Genomic DNA, 18659 nt, shown 5'->3' with positions numbered 1-18659 from the left:
AAAAGGCATTGTTCGTCACCAAACTGTTCCTGGATGGTTGGGAGAAGTTGCCCTCGGAGGATGTGTTTGTACCATTCTTTATTCATGGCTGTGTTCTTAGGCAAAATTGTGAGTGAGCCCACTTCCTTGGCTGAGAAGCAACCCCACACATGAATGGTCTCAGGATGCTTTACTGTTGGCATGACACAGGACTTATGATAGCGCTCACCTTGTCTTCTCCGGACAAGCTTTTTTCCGGGTTTGCCCCAAACAATCGGAAAGGGGATTCCTCAGAGAAAATTACTTTACACCAGTCCTCAGCAGTCCAATCCCTGTACCTTTTGCAGAATATCAGTCTGTCCCTGATGTTTTTCCAGGAGAGAAGTGGCTTCTTTGCTGCCCTTCTTGACACCAGGCCATCCTCCAAAAATCTTTGCCTCACTGTGCATGCAGATGCACTTACACCTGCCTGCTGCCAATTCCTGAGCAAGCTCTGTACTGATGGTGCTCCGATCCCGCAGCTGAATCAACTTTAGGAGACAGTCCTGGCGCTTGCTGGACTTTATTGGGCGCCCTGAAGCCTTTATCACAACAATTGAACCGCTCTCCTTGAAGTTCTTGATGATCCGTTAAAATGTTTGATTTAGGTGCAATCTTACTGGCAGCAATATCCTTGCATGTGAAGCCCTTTTTGTGCAAAGCAATGATGACGTCACGTGTTTCCTTGCAGGTAACCATGATTGACAGAGGAAGAACAATGTTTCCAAGCACCACCCTCCTTTTGTAGCTTCCAGTCTGTTACTCTAACTCAAGCAGCATGACAGAGTGATCTTCAGCCTTGTCCTCGTCAACACTCACACCTGTGTTAACGAGAGAATCACTGACATGATGTGAGCTGGTCCTTTTGTGGCAGGGCTGAAATGCAGTGGAAATGTTTTTGGGGATTCAGATCATTTGCATGGCAAAGAGGGACTTTGCAATTAATTGCAATTCATCTGATCACTCTTCATAACATTCTGGAGTATATGCAAATTGCCATCATACAAACTGAGGCAGCAGACTTTGAAAATTATTATTCGTGTCATTCTCAAAACTTTTGGGTGTGTGTGTGTGTGTGTGTGTGTGTGTGTGTGTGTGTGTGTGTGTGTGTGTGTGTGTGTGTGTGTGTGTGTGTGTGTGTGTGTGTGTGTGTGTGTGTGTGTGTGTACAGTGGGGCAAAACATTATTTAGTCAGCCACCAATTGTGCAAGTTCTCCCACTTAAAAAGATGAGAGTCCTGTAAATTTCATCATAGGTGCACTTCAACTATGACAGACAAAATTTAATTTGCAAATAAATAAATTTAAAATCCTACAATGTGATTTTCTGGATTTTTTTTTCTCGTTTTATCTGTCATAGTTGAAGTGTACCTATGATGAAAATTACAGGCCTCTCATCTTTTTAAGTGGGAGAACTTGCACAATTGGTGGTTGACTAAATCCTTTTTCCGTGTGTGTGTGTGTGTTATATGTATATGTATTATAGTACATATATAGTACATATAGTATTATATATATATATATATATATATATATATATATATATATATATATAGTGTGTGTGTATTATATATATATATATATAGTGTGTGTGTATTATATGTATTTTATATATATATATATATGTGTGTGTGTGTGTGTGTGTGTGTGTGTGTGTGTGTGTATTATATATCAAATCTGTGTGTGTGTCAGTCCATGTGTGTATGTGTGTCAAAATGGCAACCAAGCCCTCAAATGGGATAAGAGAGAGGATGTGTGTGTATATATATCAAATCTGTGTGTGTGTCAGTCCATGTGTGTATGTGTGTCAAAATGGCAACCAAGCCCTCAAATGGGATAAGGGAGAGGATGTGTGTGTATATTATCTTTGTGTGTATGTTGTATCTGTCTGCTTGTGTGTGTTGCAAACAGTGACATGAGCGGCAGCTACAGGCAGGCACTGAACCACTCAAGGGACAGGGTCCCTCACTCCCCCCATCAGAACCATGAACTCACTGAACCTTACCTGACAGAGAGAAGAGAGAAAGAATAGGGGTGGGGAAATAGAGAAGAGCAATGGGAAGAGGGCAGAGCAGAGAATCATGGAGTGCAGCTAGTCTAAAGACAGTTTAAAAAAGACAGTTAATAATCAAATAGACTAAGTAAAGTTCAGACACTTGATCAGAGTCCAGCATTTATTGTTATGTGTATTCTTGACTTCTGTCACTAAAATATTTGATGTTTTCTCAACAATTGAACTTAAACTTGTTTTAATATTAAATACGAGGTATTGGCTAATTTGCGTTCCTCTGTGCATGTTATGAGCAGTTTTACCCATTGAGAAGTTGCACATAGCTCCAATACCTACAGCATTTAAGGCCTTATGTTAGCAAGAATATGTGCTTATTGCCAAAATAGATCAAGCAATAAATCTGGGCACTAAATTGTATTATCCTTGGATGACGTGCTTGGATGAAGGAATGTGAATGCAGCGTCTCATTGAGAGGAAGTGTGTGTGTTGTGTGTGTATTGTCTCTGGTGTGTGTCTGTGTAACGAAGCACAGTGTCCGAGACAGAGATGGTGTTAGCCCATGAATGGAGGATTGTGTCGGGGCATTCAGGGCTCCTGCAACTGAAGAGGCTGGTACAGCAAGAGACGGAGAGGAACTTTTTTTCTCCTCTCCCCCCTTCCCTCGTTCTGTTAAAGCTTGCACAAGACGCTGTTTTATCAAAACCTCCGACCTTGGAGCATCAGCATCAAAACTTAAGCGCGTCTTGAAGGAATCAGGATAGAAGGGTGTCATTTTGATTTTGGTTTTACCTACCAAGTGAGGTATGTTGTGGTTTTGGAGAGCTTTAATGACATTTTGCATTTGATCTTATTAAGTTGTTGTTTGTAAGTTGGCTTATGATTCTATTCATGTGTGGTTTTAATTGGTTCCATTATCCAATACTGTTTCATTCCCTTGTGCAGTGACTGAAAACTGATTTATTTTCCTGCTCGGGGGGGGGGAATAGTTTTTCAGTCAATTGCTTTCTTTGGACACTATGGTATATAAAGGAACATGTTTGTTTTCTTCAGAAATGGTATCCAATAAAGTAGGCCATATTGATTAGTTCCAGCTTGTTTGCTTTTAACAGAACTTTTTGTTCACCAGGATTTTGTCTTTGTTGTCTAATCCAGTACATCTTGCTCCTGAAATGGTCAATGTCCTGCTCTATTCCGTCTGACTAACACACCAGGAACTCCACTTTAAATACAGTTAACTCCAAATAACTCTACTTAAATGTTAATGAAAATAGTTTTAGAAACACTTTCAAGTGTAATTTTATCCCTTTAATCTTGACTCTCATCGTCTGTTTTGAAACCTAATTCACAGTGATTAGCGTGACACACCATATATCATAAGCAGTTGTAAAAATATGACTAATATATAATATAGTCATGTTGCTTCTGCAATGTTATGTGAAAACTAGAGTAGATGGAAGTTGCACTTAGGATTTAGAGCTGGTCCCAGATCAGTGCTTAAAGACAGTTATCCCTCTAAGCACAAAATCTCAAAATTATTAGCCAATCTCTCCCGTAACATTCAGTCGGGCCTTACTTTCTCCACTCCTCCAGGTACCTTCAGGAGGTGGGCTACACGGACACCATCTTGGATGTGAAGTCCCAGAGGGTCAGATCACTGCTGGGCCTGGCTGGAGACTCCGGAGAGAGGCCGTCGGACAGGAAACCGGAACCCATGGTGAACGGCACTGAGCCATCTTTGCTGAAGGACAGCGGCATGATCAGGTGAGCAACTGCTAATGACTATTGCTGCTGTTATTGCTAAATGCTGTTGTTGTAGTTGGACTAAATGTATTGCTATCACTAATGCTAATGCTATTGTTATATCTATTGCTAATGCTGTTGTTGTAGCTATTACTGATGTAGCTAATTCTATTGTTGTAGCTAATGCAATTGACGTAGCCATTGCTAATGCTATCACTAATGGATAACTAGCATTCTTCAAGGAAATCCAGTAAGAAACTGCAAGTGTAGAAGTCCTGCATTGTTTTTGTGTTCTCACTAACATCTGTCTCACTTTCTCTCTGTTCTCTACATCAGTAAACCTGACATGTCTGACTCGGCCACAGTCCTTGAGGCCTTCAAGTTCATAGAAAGCGCCGCCGCCGAGTTTAGCGACGAGGAGGACGATGAAGACAGCGAAGGGAGGGACAAGACCATTATGAACTTGGCCACTGTAAGCAAGGACACACAAACACTCTTATACACACACACACACATACACACATTCATGATGTGACTTGGGCTTCTTCGTGGGGCAATTCTAATTAGCCATTAGTGATATCATTAGCAATGGCTACAACAATAGAGTAGCAGCTGGAACCCTATTGAATTAGCGACGGTCAGCAATAACAATCAAGGAGAACCAGTAGCAGTCACAAGCCATGTTGGCTCATTCCTTGTACTTCATTCTAGAGTGGTGATGAAATGAAGTGATACAATTTCACTTATGTTGCAAAATACATTTTACCAAGACAAATATGATTCATGTTCTGAATCATTCAGTAGGTCTTCCTCTAACATATTAACATTCTATTCAAAAAGTTAGAGTTCGTATCCGAATACATCCGATAATAAGCACCAATCAGTGTTGACATAGTGGTGCAGGTTTCTCTTAACTTTTGAGGATTTTACATTTTGTGGTCGTTATCTCCTAAGTTCTTTCTGTGGGTTACAAAAAGCGAAGTTACCATGACACGAGCTGAATTAAATGTAAAAGGCTTGGTATAAGCTCCATTGACATTTCAGAGAAGCTAGTTTTTGTGAGAATTCTTATTGAACAGGAATTTTAAATGAATATGAATGCGTATATTACAATATGAAAATACTACATGTCATGTCTCAAAATCGATATACATCTTACCTACAGTTGAAGTCGGAAGTTTAAATACACTTAGGTTGGAGTCATTAACACTAGATTTTCAAACACACAACACATTTCTTGTTAACAAACTATCATTTTGGTAAGTCGGTTAGAACATCTACTTTGTGCATGACACAAGTAATTTTGCATGGCTTTAGATGCTTAGCTAGGCTAATTTACATAATTTGAGTCAACTGGAGGTACCTGTGGATGTATTTCAAGGCCTACCTTCAAACTCAGTGCATCTTTGCTTGACATCATGGGAAAATCAAAAGAAATCAGCTAAGACCTCTGGGGAAAAAATTGTTGACCTCCACAAGTCTGGTTTATCATTGGGAGCAATTTCCAAACGCCTGAAGGTACCATGTTCATCTGCACAAACAATAGTATGCAAGTATAAACACCATGGGACCACGCAGCCGTCACACCGCTCAGGAAGGAGATGCTTTCTGTCTCCTGGAGATGAACATACTTTGGTGCGAAAAGTGCAAATCAATCCCAGAACAACAGCAAAGGATCTTGTGAAGATGCTGGTGGAAACGGGTACAAAAGTATCTATATCCACAGTAAAACAAGTCTGATATCGCCATAACCTGAAAGGCTGCCCAGCAAGGAAGAAGCCACTGCTCCAAAACAGCCATAAAAAAGCCAGACTACGGTTTGCAATTGCACATGGGGACATTTTGTAGAAATGTCCTCTGGTCTGATGAAACAAAAATAGAACTGTTTGCTCATAATGACCATCATTATGTTTGGCGGAAAAGGGGGGATGCTTGCAAGCTGAAGAACACCATCACAACCATGAAGCACGGGTGTGGTAGCATCATGTTGTGGGGGTGCTTTGCTGCAGGTGGGACTGGTGCACTTCACAAAATAGATGACATCATGAGGATGGAAAATTATGTGGATATATTGAAGCAACATCTTTAGACATGAGTCAGGAAGTTAAAGCTTGGTTGCAAATGGGTCTTCCAAATGGACAAGCATACTTCCAAAGTTGTGGCAAAATGGCAACAAAAGGACAAAAAAGTCAAGGTATTGGAGTGGCCATCACAAAGCCCTGACCTCAATCCCATAGAAAATTTGTGGGCAGATCTGAAAAAGCGTGTGCGAGCGAGGAGACATACAAACCTGACTCAGTTATACCAGCTCTGTCAGGAGGAATGGGCCAATGTTCACCCAATTTATTGTGGGAAGTTTGTGGAAGGATACCCAAAACATTTGACCCAAGTTAAACCATTTAAAGGCAATGCTAACAAATACTTATTGAGTGTATGTAAACTTCTGACTCACTGGGAATGTGATGAAAGAAATAAAAGCTGAAATAAATCATTATCTCTACTATTATTCTGACATTTCACATTCTTAAAATAAAGTGGTGATCCTAAGTCAGGGAATTTCTACTCTGATTTAATGTCAGGAATTGTGAAACAGTGTTTAAATGTATTTGGCTAAGGTGTATGTAAACTTCCGACTTCAACTGTATATATTGTTTTTTTTGTCCTGCGGATTGAAGAAATATGATGACAAGTTCAACGGGAAAGTGAGCTTGTTAGGTAGCCTGTAGCCTTAATTCTTGCTCAGAATCCAGCCTAGTTTATGCAATGCAATTTCCTTTGTTTTTGACCCGTTTTTGATTGGACACCCTGTTCATTCAGACCTACACTTTCACTCAACTCATTCAGTCACTCAGACCCCCTCTCCGTCTCTTCAACCCTCTCTGTCTTCCACAGATGGTGAGGAAGAAGACGTCTTCGTCCCCCTCCTCATCCTCGGACATGAGTGACGACCAGGACACGGAGGAGGCCCTGAAGGGCTTTGACTTCCTGGCCAGCCCAGATGAGATGGACGGCTCGCCCGATGTCCGGAGTGCCGAAGACAGAGGAGACTGGGGTGAGGGGGGCTTGGTTGGTTGTTTGATGAACACTCAAACTAGAATGGTAACGTTTACACGTGCCAAAGTAACTTATTGGGGGCAGTGGGTCTATTAATAGGCCCAGTCAACAGTGAAGGGGAAATGTTGGCCATAGTAGGACTATAGTGTGCAAGTAAGTGGGGACTGGCATTTATTCTCAGGACACGAGAGCACAAAAGGGACAGGAGGGCCATGGAAAGAGGACAGTAGACCAAAGGGAGGACGAGTGGGCCATAGCAGGGGCAGTTGGGTCAAGAGAACATTGAGTGTAACTCGGTTTCCTGCTCTAGCTCCACAGAACAGTCCCCACTGAGGGGACCTACCCATCCCTCAATCGCCCACTCACACAGAACCCTGTATTCTCTGTACTAGTCTTCACACAAAGACACAGCTGGCCACCTGGCTACTGTGGCTCCATTATGCCCTTTAGCTAACAGGGAGCCCCTTCACTCCCATCACCTAGCAATGCCTTGTGTTTATCTCCACTCAATGACCAAGGGCATTCCCACGCAATCAGTGAGTCCGCTTGTCACAGGTCAGGCAGCAGTCAGTTGAGTTGCACAGCCAAAGAGGAACAGATGATGTGGCGTCGCTGGTTGTGTGACAGAGGAAGCCAGAGGGATCCAGTTGAAGGCATAGGCGATCTTCCAATATGCATACTATGTTCATAGTAATTACTAAGTAATATGCTAGTGTAGACATTAGAACACAGCCACAACAAATGACCAATTGTCTGTGATGCATTGACCCACTGACTAGATGTTGACAATCAAATCAAATCAAATGTATTTATATAGCCCTTCGTACATCAGCTGATATCTCAAAGTGCTGTACAGAAACCCAGCCTAAAACCCCAAACAGCAAACAATGCAGGTGTAGAAGCACGGTGGCTAGGAAAAACTCCCTAGAAAGGCCAAAACCTAGGAAGAAACCTAGAGAGGAACCAGGCTATGTGGGGTGGCCAGTCCTCTTCTGGCTGTGCCGGGTGGAGATTATAACAGAACATGGCCAAGATGTTCAAATGTTCATAAATGACCAGCATGGTCGAATAATAACAAGGTAGAACAGTTGAAACTGGAGCAGCAGCACAGTCAGGTGGACCGGGGACAGCAAGGAGTCATCATGTCAGGTAGTCCAATCCAGTTATTTTTATAAATACTATAATTAATACTAGTTCATGTAAATAATGGTGACAATCTTTTTTTAAAGAATATTCTTGTGTTATTGGGATAATTAGGTCAGCTTGCATGTGAAACTGAGTCATTTGCATTTCCTCTGTTAACCATAATTGAAGCCATAAGCTGAACACACAGCAAAGGACGGCTAGATGGATGGATGGTAATTAAAAGGTCAAGCGGCAGCGAGGCGCTTCACTGTTCAGTTATGAAACAGAGTTGTCATCAGCAGCTCTGTGCTCTCAAGTGTTCATCTCCTCCGCTTGATCCCACACACTGCCACTACAGATATATATATATTTTTTTTTTCACCTTTATTTAACCAGGTAGGCCAGTTGAGAACAAGTTCTCATTTACAACTGTGACCTGGCCAAAAAGCAAAGCAGTGTGACAAACAACAACACCGAGTTGCACAGAAACAAACATACAGTCAATAACACAACAGAAAATACAATTAGAAAGATCTATTACAGTGTGTGCAAATGTAGAGGAGTAGGGAGGTAGGCAATAAATAGGCCATAGAGGGGAAAATAATTACTAATTAGCATTAATACTGGAGTGATAGTTATGCAGATGATGATTTGCAAGTAGAGATACTGGGGTGCAAAAGAAGAAGAGGGTATGTCCTAATGGCACCCTATTCTCTATATGGGGCACTATTTTTGATCTGAGCCCTATGGACCATGTATGATCATGCCTGCATCTGAAATTAAGAATAGTGATATGGTTATAGGTATAGATACAGGTCCCCCACATAATTTGACATTTTTGGTTGAAATACATTATATGTTGTGTTTTTAGTTCTTTAGCCAGCTCACATTATAAAACCTACATGGTTGCTGCTTTTGATATATAGAACATTTCAAAACATGGAGTATTGTTGAATGGCGTTGCATTTTTTTGGGGGGGGGTGTATTGAATGTTATTTGCATTGTCTTAACATTAGCATGTAATGCTGTTGTTGACGGTGCGGCACAAAGGACAAAGCCTTGCAGAGACTGAGTGAGGCATGGCGGCTGTTCACCATATGCTTTGTTGTCACCTTATTTGGCTGGACACAGCTTTCTTTGACATGAATATTTTTTAATACATTAACGCAAAAAAATCAGGATTGCTGCCGGCTATCAAATTCAGCATTTGATGTCAGCTGTATTATTTTTTGTCGGAAGCCAATCTGGCTCTTTACTACACCCCCCCCCCCCGAATCCTTTCTTTAATGGCAGTTTTGTGCATTTGTTTCCATATCGAGTGGCGCAGCGATGGTAATCCTCAGGCATGACTATTCTCCTGTTCCATCCCTGTCTGTTGTCATATGAGGAGAATTTTACTGATTCTCTTCCTGACTGACCCCTATGTGTTGACATCACCACCCCCTCCCTATATGTGCTTTGAGAGAGGCCCGAAGGCCTGTAGAAAACATCAACTTGGGGCTCTCGGTGGTGGGGTGGGGTGGGGGAGTAATACAGGAAGAATTTCCATCACACACTTTTTTACATACTGCAGCAAATGGCAATAATGCAATAATACATTGCCGGTCTCAAACCCAGATCTCCCTGCCCGTAGGCAGGGATAAGGGTTAATACATTTACATTTTACATTTAAGTCATTTAGCAGACGCTCTTATCCAGAGCGACTTACAAATTGGTGCATACACCTTATGACATCCAGTGGAACAGCCACTTACAATAGTGCATCTAAATCTTTTTAGGGGGGGGTGTGAGAAGGATTACTTACCCTATCCTAGGTATTCCTTGAAGAGGTGGGGTTTCAGGTGTCTCCGGAAGGTGGTGATTGTCTAATACACTAGGCAAGTGTAATAAGGGTTAATACACTAAGCAAGTGTCTCTGCAATACATTTTACAGGCTATATATACATATATTAGGATTAAAGAGGCAATCTTCACTTGAACCACCTTTTAATTTCATAACACTTTGGATTTGAGTTTCGTTTGGTCTGGTTCAATAGAAAGTTCTGGACACTGACCGGCTTCTCGGTTTCTGCCCCCCCTCCCCCTACCCCTTCCTTCGGGTGTAGAGAAGGAAGAGCAGTGCCCCATGCCCGAGGCCTGGGACGTGGACCAGGGCCTCATAGCCCAACTCAAGGAGCAGTACAGGAAGGAGCGCAAGGGCAAAAAGGGGGTGAAGAGTAAGTCTGTCAGGCCTCCCCTTTCTTTCTCGCCATTGCTTTCTTTCTCCTTGTCCTGGTGATAAGAGCTTCTCTCTGTCTCTCTCTCTCTCTCTCTCTCTCTCTCTCTCTCTCTCTCTCTCTCTCTCTGTCTCTGTCTCTGTCTCTGTCTCTGTCTCTCTCTGTCTCTCTCTCTCTCTCTGTCTCTCTCTCTGTCTCTCTCTCTGTCTCTCTCTCTGTCTCTCTCTCTGTCTCTCTCTCTCTGTCTCTGTCTCTCTCTCTCTCTCTCTCTCTCTCTCTCTCTCTCTCTCTCTCTCTCTCTCTCTCTCTCTCTCTCTCTCTCTCTCTCTCTCTGTCTCTGTCTCTGTCTCTGTCTCTGTCTCTGTCTCTCTCTCTGTCTCTCTCTCTGTCTCTCTCTCTGTCTCTCTCTCTGTCTCTCTCTCTGTCTCTCTCTCTGTCTCTCTCTCTGTCTCTCTCTCTGTCTCTCTCTCTGTCTCTCTCTCTGTCTCTCTCTCTGTCTCTCTCTCTGTCTCTCTCTCTGTCTCTCTCTCTGTCTCTCTCTCTGTCTCTCTCTCTGTCTCTGTCTCTGTCTCTCTCTCTCTCTCTGTCTCTGTCTCTCTCTCTCTCTCTCTCTCTCTCTCTGTCTCTCTCTCTCTCTCTCTCTCTCTGTCTCTCTCTCTGTCTCTCTCTCTCTCTGTCTCTCTCTGTCTCTCTCTGTCTCTGTCTCTCTCTGTCTCTCTCTCTCTCTCTCTGAGGTCAACTATAACATGCAAAAATTATATTTAACAGACACGTTAAGCACGTTAGATACACTATTCCTCCCCTCGCTTCGTTTTGGCTCTCTATTTCGGCCATCTAGTACCACCTTCTCCATGTTTGTGTCTGTGCCTCTGTGTGTGTGGTTCCGCGGGTACATGTTTGTATGTTAACATTTTAATGGGATTGCAATCACTGCCTCTCCTCACAGTGCTCAGAACCGCGCAGGACAATTTGATCACTCTTGTAAGTGATCAATCACTATAACCACATTCACTAAAAGAGAAGTGCACTGTGCTGCATTCCTAACCCTCTCGCTGTATCGACCTTACTCATTGCTGTTTTAAGTTGCGTCCATAGAAATATAATTACTAAAAAGGGCATAGCCCATCAGACCACAGCAATTTGACTGCACCCTCGCGGGTACACTCAGTATGAGTGAAATGGCTTACCCATTATGGCCTCATTGTCTTGAATGGGCGTGCCCCTTCTAGTAATTCTATGTCTATGGTTGCACCATCCTACACTTGAGACATTCCATCCCGCTCCGTCGTGTTTGTACTCGTCTTTATTATTGCCATAGGTTATCAGCTACACCTGTGTCTTTGTATGTGTGCTGGTTCCTTTTTTCTGTCTCTGTATTTTTCAAACATTCCAACTTCTTATTTTCTCTGAAAGTATGCCGGTGTCAGTGACTTAACGCTCTCCTTTCCTCCCAACTTAAGCTTTTGTTGTTCTATGAGTTATTTCTATGTTCAAGCTACGAAGTCGTCTTTTGCCAAGCATCAGCCATGGATCTGCTCTTCAATCTGCTTATTTGTGGCTTCAATCTTATAAAGTTTCTGAGTATTTAAATAAATACAAATACATTTTTTAAAGTCCCTTTATTTAACTAGGCAAGTCAGTTAAGAACAAATTCTTATTTTCAATGACGGCCTTGGAACAGTGGAGTAACTGCCTTGTTCAGGGGCAGAACAACAGATTTTTACCTTGTCAGCTCGGGGATTCGATCGAGCAACATTTCAGTTACTGGTCCAACATTCTAGCCACTAGGCTATCTGCCGCCCCTGAGTAGCAGCGCTGAGCTAGGATCAGGTTCCCCCTGTCCATAAAATCATGTAAATGATTATCTAAAAAGCTAAACTGATCCTTAATCAGCACTGCTACTTTGTGATGCTTTATGAATACGGGCCCTGTTATCTTGTCCATTCTCTGCATCACTTTTATATTTTTTATTTTTTTCAATCAGCCTTCCAGCATGGGTCTCCAACTCCGAGCTACTTGGAGTGCAGTCTTTTGTTCCAGACCAGCACTAATGCACCTGATTCAACTAATTATGGTTCAGACTGAAAAATGTGGATTATTTGAAACTGATTAGTAGTGCTGGGCTGGTACAAAACCCTGTGCACCCAGTAACTCCAAAGAGCCAGTGACCCCTGCCCAAAGGTATTTAAGATGAGGATTGCGTGCCCTTCTACTCTTAAGAAGATGACCTTCCATTCTCTTCTTCTCGTCTTCCTTATCCCTCTTCTTTCTTTGACTCTTTTCCTTCCTGATCCTCTCTGTATACTGCTACTTCTCCTCTTCCTCCTCCTTCTTCCTCCCTCTCCTTTCCTTCTCTGTCTCTACTCCTTCTCCATGATCCTCTTCTCATCTTCCTCCTCCTCCCAGGGCCTAACCGGTCCAAACTGCAGGATATGCTGGCCAACCTGCGAGACGCCGAGGACCTCCCCTCCATGCAGCCCCCCGTGACACCGCCATCCCGGCCCAGCGTCCCCAGGCTCAACGAGCACGAAGTGGGCCACCCCGAGGAAGGTAAGACGAGAGCTTAATTGTCCCCAAAGGGTTTGAATTTACAGAGTGCACAATTTCCAAATATACACAATTGACTGTAAATAATTGAATTTACAAATGGACAATTTTACACAGCAATATCTAATAGGCCCAAATACCAGTAGCAGTCGTTCAGTGTTTTTGACTTCTGTTTTTCCGTCTGTTAATTTTTCCCTACTTTTCTGGTATCTGTCTAATTTGTTTGTCTGGCTCTGTCCATCTGCCTATTTTGTCTGGTCCGTCCATCTATCTCACTGTCCGTCCATCCATCCCAGTGGAGGCCATGACGTTTCCGCCCACGTCAGGGAAGTCGTTCATTATGGGGCCGGACGAGGCGGCGGAGAGCGAGCTGGGCCTGGGCGAGCTGGCGGGCCTCACTGTGGCCAATGAGGCAGACAGCCTAGCCTACGACGTGAGTACCTACATCTGCAGGGGAGGGGGGATAAGGAAGGAAGAGAGGGTGAGGGGGAGTAAGGGGGGCGTGGCCAAGAAAGCCCACAGCCTGGTCTACAATTTGAGTTGCGTTAGTCCTTCCTTACACTGGGCACCAACCACAGCCAGATGCAATGGCAAGGCAGCTCGCAGTGAATGATTAAATTAATGAAAACCTTTATTATGACATAAACAACACTTTATTGTCCCAAAGGGAATTTTATTTACATATCAAATTTTATTTGTCACATGCGCCAAATACTTACAACAATGCAGTTTTTAGAAAATACCTTAAAAAAAAATGGAAATAAAAGTAACAAATAATTAAAGAGCAGCAGTAAAATAACAATAGCGAGGTTATATACAGGGGGTTACCGGTACAAAGTCAATGTGCAGGGGCACTGGTTAGTCGAGGTAATTCAGGTAAAATGTACATGTAGGTAGAGTTATTAAAGTGACTATGCATAGATAATAAACAGAGAGTAGCAGCAGAGTAAAAGTGGGGGGGGGGTAGAAGCTGTTTAGAAGCCTCTTGGACCTAGACTTGGTGCTTGTGTATCGCTTGCCGTGCAGTAGCAGAGAGAACTATCTATTACTAGCGTGGCTGGAGTCTTTGACAATTTTATGGCCTTCTTCTGACGCCGCCTGGTATAGAGGTCCTGGATGGCAGGAAGCTTGGTGACATACTGGGCCGTCCGCACTCCCCTTTGTAGTGCCTTGCGGTCGGAGGCCGAGCAGTTGCCATACCAAGCAGTGATGCAACCAGTCAGGATGCTTTCGATGGTGCAGCTGTTGAACCTTTTGAGCATCTGAGGACCCATGCCAAATATTTTCAGTCTCTTGTGGGGAATAGGTTTTGTCATTCCCTCTTCACGACTGTCTTGGTGTGTCTGGACCATGTTTGTTTGTTTGTTTGTTTGTTGGTGATGTGGACACCAAGGAACTTGAAGCTCTCAATCTGCTCCACTACAGCCCCGTAGATGAGAATGGGGACATGCTCGGTCTTCCTTTTCCTGTAGTCCACAATCATCTCCTTTATCTTGATCACGTTGTGGGAGAGGTTGTGATGACCACAGCAATCATAACAAAATGAAGGAAAACAGACATGGCAATCTTTTGACAGACAGTACAACATTCAGCTAATCAGATCAAAGGGCACCACCACCAAACAGCGGGCAGCAGCATTCACAAATGACATTTTCTGCTGTATATATAAATATGGCGTGTTCGCACCCAGGTAAATTAGCTATTTATCTACATGACCTAAAGCCTGTGGAGCCCCATGGACAACTCTTTCAGCACTTAGGTCCCTCGGGGCAGCAAATATCTACTGCTTCACATTTCCATGTAGAAAAAGATAAATTGATTGGCTAGATTTAGAGACTTTGAGCTTCTAAACTAGAACACTAAATAGAAAGGCACATACAGTGCCTTCGGAAAGTATTCAGACCCCTTGACCTTTTCCACATTTTGTTACGTTATTCTAAAATGGATTAAATAAATAAAAAATCCCAATCTACACACAATACCCCATAATGACCAAGCGAAAACAGGTTTTTAGACATTTTTGCATCATGCAGCAGGGACTGGGAGACTAGTCAACATCGAGGGAAAGTACAGAGAGATACTTGATAACCTACTCCAGAGCGCCCAGGTTCACCTTCCAACAGGACACCGAGCCTAAACACGCAGCCAAGACTACACAGGAGTGGCTTCGAGACGAGTCTCAATGTCCTTGAGTGGCCCAGCCAGAGCCCGGACTTGAACCTGATCAAACATCTTTGGAGAGACCTGTGCAGCGATGCTCCCCATCCAACCTGACAGAGCTTGAGAGGATTTGCAGAAAATACCCAAATACAGGTGTGCCAAGCTTGTAGCGTCGTACCCAAGAAGACTCAAGGCTGAAATCGCTGACAAAGATGCTTCAACAAAGTACTGAGTAAAGGGTCTGAATACTTATGTGAATGTGATATTTCATATATTTTTGTGGAAAAAGTCAAGGGGTCTGAATTAACTGTATTTATCTAAAGGTCCAAACTATTTTTCAAAGCTTTCAAAATGTCAATATTTAAACAGGCTAGTCTGATTAGCATGGGCTTTGACTTTCACTTTTATTGACACACACACACACTCAGAGACACAGGCACATACGTGCACATACACACTCCAGATCAATTGAATGTGAAGTGAACTGCGGTTGTATTGCTGTGGAGAGCTAGCATGCAGATTGAGGTTGTGGTTGAAGAGACTGAGTGTCATATTGCTCAGTTGGACCCAGTGTGGGAGGACACCTTAGTGTTAGAATTATATTTATATGATGGACACACTCGTCTCAAAATAGGAATGGATTTGTGTGCGTTAGATAACATTAACGTTTGTATGGTAACTTTCATACTAAGATGTTGCAGCTCGAACAAGCAGGAAATTAAAAGGATAAGCAGTCACCGGGGTCAAGCACAAGAGGCACATTGCAGACATATTTAGCAGACTCGGTGAAGAGCATAGCGCAACTGAACTTGCATTGCAAACAGGAACAACCCTTTTTTTTAAAAGTCAAAACTAGTGACTCCCTAGCTTGCTATACCTTCTGAAACAACATGATTGTACAGCACTTAGGCTTGAATCCTAATAATAAGTGGCTTGCTTGAAAAAGCTAAACTAAAAACAAGCAAATAACAGCTGTAAGACAGCAGGTCTGGACTGCGATTTTTCAGCCGGAGTTGTTGCCTCAAACAGATGGAGAGACAATCAAGAGGGAACCACATGGCTTGAGCAAAGGGAGGAGGTGGTCAGAAGGGGGACATCTGTGGGCATAACTTGTATTTTGTTGCATATCTCCAATTGATATCGAAACTCTTTTTCATTTTAACTCAGGTGACCAACAGTCAGGATGTGCTGCGGAAGACATGGAGCCCCAAGTTCACGCTGCGGAGCCACTTTGACTCCATCCGGGGCCTGGCCTTCCACCCCGTGGAGCCCGTCCTGGTCACTGCCTCCGAGGACCACACCCTCAAACTGTGGAACCTCCAGAAGACCGCCCCCGCCAAGAAGTAAGAGCTCACATAGGCCTACACTGTTGTCAGTCAAACACCTGGGTTGTATTTGCTAGACTCAAAACAATTCAAATGTTTGCCTTTATTTAACCAGGTAAGTAATTGAGAACACATTCTCTTTACAATGACGACCTGACCAAGATAAGAGCGATACACAGTAGTAAAGAAACTCTGTGTGCACTAATGAATATGACCCAGCTGCCAGTCAAAGACAATGATGCTTTTAAGCAGGTACCTAAGTAGTGAACGTGGGTAACTTGGTCACTTTCAATGGGTCATTTGGAATTGTTAAGATCACTATTGCGAAAAGACAATCGATAGCTAAAGCATGCCTTTTTCTGCTTATGCATTTCTGATGGCTGTAATGGGCCATTTTGTTCTACTTAGCGTATGTTCGTTGAATATGTACATCAAAGGTAGTTATATCCCCTGTCTGTCTTCCTAGGTGTGCTGCCCTAGATGTGGAGCCCATCTATACATTCCGGGCCCATCGGTGAGTAACCTTCCTTATCCACTATAACCCAACCTTTTTATAAATGGACAGCTGGACCGATACTCTTGTATACATGAATCATTTGTTCAAGCAAATAAAATTTTATCTTTGCATAAGAGAAAGAAAAATGGTTGAATTTTATAATGACCGGTATTGCCACTTTCTCCTGTAGGAGTGAGATGTTGTGTTTTGTCTTCGCCAAAACAAGTTGTAGTTAATAATGAGATGAGTTTTCCTGTGTTCTGTAGGGGTGCGGTGTTGTGTGTGACCATGAGCTCTACAGGGGAGCAGTGCTTCAGTGGGGGGGTGGATGGAACCATTCAGAGCTGGAACACCCCCAACCCCAATATCGACCCCTATGACTCATATGGTACACCCCCAAGATGCCTTAGCTACACCTCTGATTATTAGCCCATTTCTCTTGTTTCATATTCTCTTCATCTCTTCACTGATCGCTTGACTCTTTCCACCTGACACTCCTTTCATCCTCTTTCACGCTTCTCTCTTTATCCAACTCTTTTTTTTCCCCCCCTGTCTCCACATGATCTTTCGTTCTCTATCATTTCCCTCTCTCCTTTTCCCCTCCCTCTTAACTCTCCCCATCTCTTAAATCTGCATCTCTCCCTCATCTCTTTCCCTCTCCCTCCTAACTCTCCCTCTCTCTTTCCTGCCATAGAGCCCTCGGTGCTGCGGGGGGCACTGCTTGGTCACACTGACTCAGTGTGGGGAGTGGTTTACAGCTCGGCCCACCAGCGCCTGCTCTCCTGCTCCGGGGACGGCACTGTGCGCCTGTGGAACGCTGCCAACACCTCCCCCGCACTCGCTGTCTTCAACGAGAAAGGAGGTGAATAGCTGAACGCAGATCAGATCGACGAAATGATCCCCCAATAGACTTACTTTGGCTGCCCCTTACAAACACTGCCCTAGGATCAGTTCATAAAACAGATGCCTTACACATTTTCACCTAATGTTCCACAGTGCCTGCTCTAGAATCAGCTTACAAAGCACCTAATTGACCCTCTTACACAGACTGTCCCACATAACCACTGCTCTGGGATCAGCTTATAAAATATATTTGTAATTGTACACAATGACCTTGAATCCGCTCCATAGAGTTACTCCGGGGTCTCCCAAACTAGGGGTCGCGACACCATGCCCGATTAAAAAAAATATATAAAAAAAATTTAAAAAATGGGTTCGCGAGTGAACATTGAACCGTGGTTCATAGAAGGTAGCCGATAGATGCGGTTGTAAGAATCAGAGGGGTTTCTGTTTTCTTCCTACAAATGTGTCCTTCTTTTGAATGGTTTATGCTACTATGCCCACAAGCCATTAGAACAGAATTGACAAGACCAGGCACTAAATCAGACTGGGGGGGAAAATAACATCATCAATTATGTTATTTTCTACACAGAAAGTCATACAATATTATCGCCTGCTGATCTTCTGAACTTCCCAATGCCTTTCTGATGCATTTCAGTCACTTCAAACCATACTGTCTTCAGATTGAAAAACTGTCAAAAATAATATGACTGGGCCTCCCGGGTGGCGCAGTGGTTAAGGGCGCTGGCGGGCCGGGTGCTGTGCGCGCTAAAACCAAGGTTGCCAGGTGCACCGTGTTTCCTCCGACACACGGCTGGCTTCCGGGTTGGATGCGCGCTGTGTTAAGAAGCAGTGCGGCTTGGTTGGGTTGTGTATCGGAGGACGCATGACTTTCAACCTTCGTCTCTCCCGAGCCCGTACGGGAGTTGTAGCGATGAGACAAGATAGTAGCTACTAAAACAATTGGATACCACGAAATTGGGGAGAAAAAGGGGTAAAATTCAAAATAATAATAATATATATATTTTTTGTAATAGACTCATAGTCCCAATGTTGATTACATAACTTTTTTTACATGGTGGGTTCGCGGGTCAAAAAAGTTTGGGAACCTCTGAGTCAATTCAGAAC

At 43.3% G+C, this 18659-nt stretch overlaps 1 protein-coding gene across 2 annotated transcripts in view; it reads left to right on the top strand.

The window, feature by feature from the left end:
* LOC118389136 (striatin-like) overlaps window positions 1-18659 on the top strand; it is an 81108-nt gene that overhangs the window by 57220 nt on the left and 5229 nt on the right. The window contains exons 5-14 of one of the 2 annotated variants that reach the window (XM_035778926.2): window positions 3619-3789; window positions 4105-4240; window positions 6661-6820; window positions 10053-10163; window positions 12570-12713; window positions 13007-13143; window positions 16038-16213; window positions 16662-16709; window positions 16958-17079; window positions 17386-17553. In XM_035778926.2, the coding sequence (XP_035634819.1) occupies window positions 3619-3789; window positions 4105-4240; window positions 6661-6820; window positions 10053-10163; window positions 12570-12713; window positions 13007-13143; window positions 16038-16213; window positions 16662-16709; window positions 16958-17079; window positions 17386-17553 (1373 nt within the window). The remainder of the gene's footprint in view (window positions 1-3618; window positions 3790-4104; window positions 4241-6660; window positions 6821-10052; window positions 10164-12569; window positions 12714-13006; window positions 13144-16037; window positions 16214-16661; window positions 16710-16957; window positions 17080-17385; window positions 17554-18659) is intronic. The other variant, XM_052527453.1, reaches the window with a different exon arrangement.

This window comes from Oncorhynchus keta, chromosome 10 (assembly GCF_023373465.1).
Source record: "Oncorhynchus keta strain PuntledgeMale-10-30-2019 chromosome 10, Oket_V2, whole genome shotgun sequence".
In the NCBI taxonomy this organism is placed as follows: domain Eukaryota; kingdom Metazoa; phylum Chordata; class Actinopteri; order Salmoniformes; family Salmonidae; genus Oncorhynchus; species Oncorhynchus keta.
Note: the sequence above shows the minus strand (reverse complement) of the source record. Positions and strands in the feature narration are given on the sequence as shown.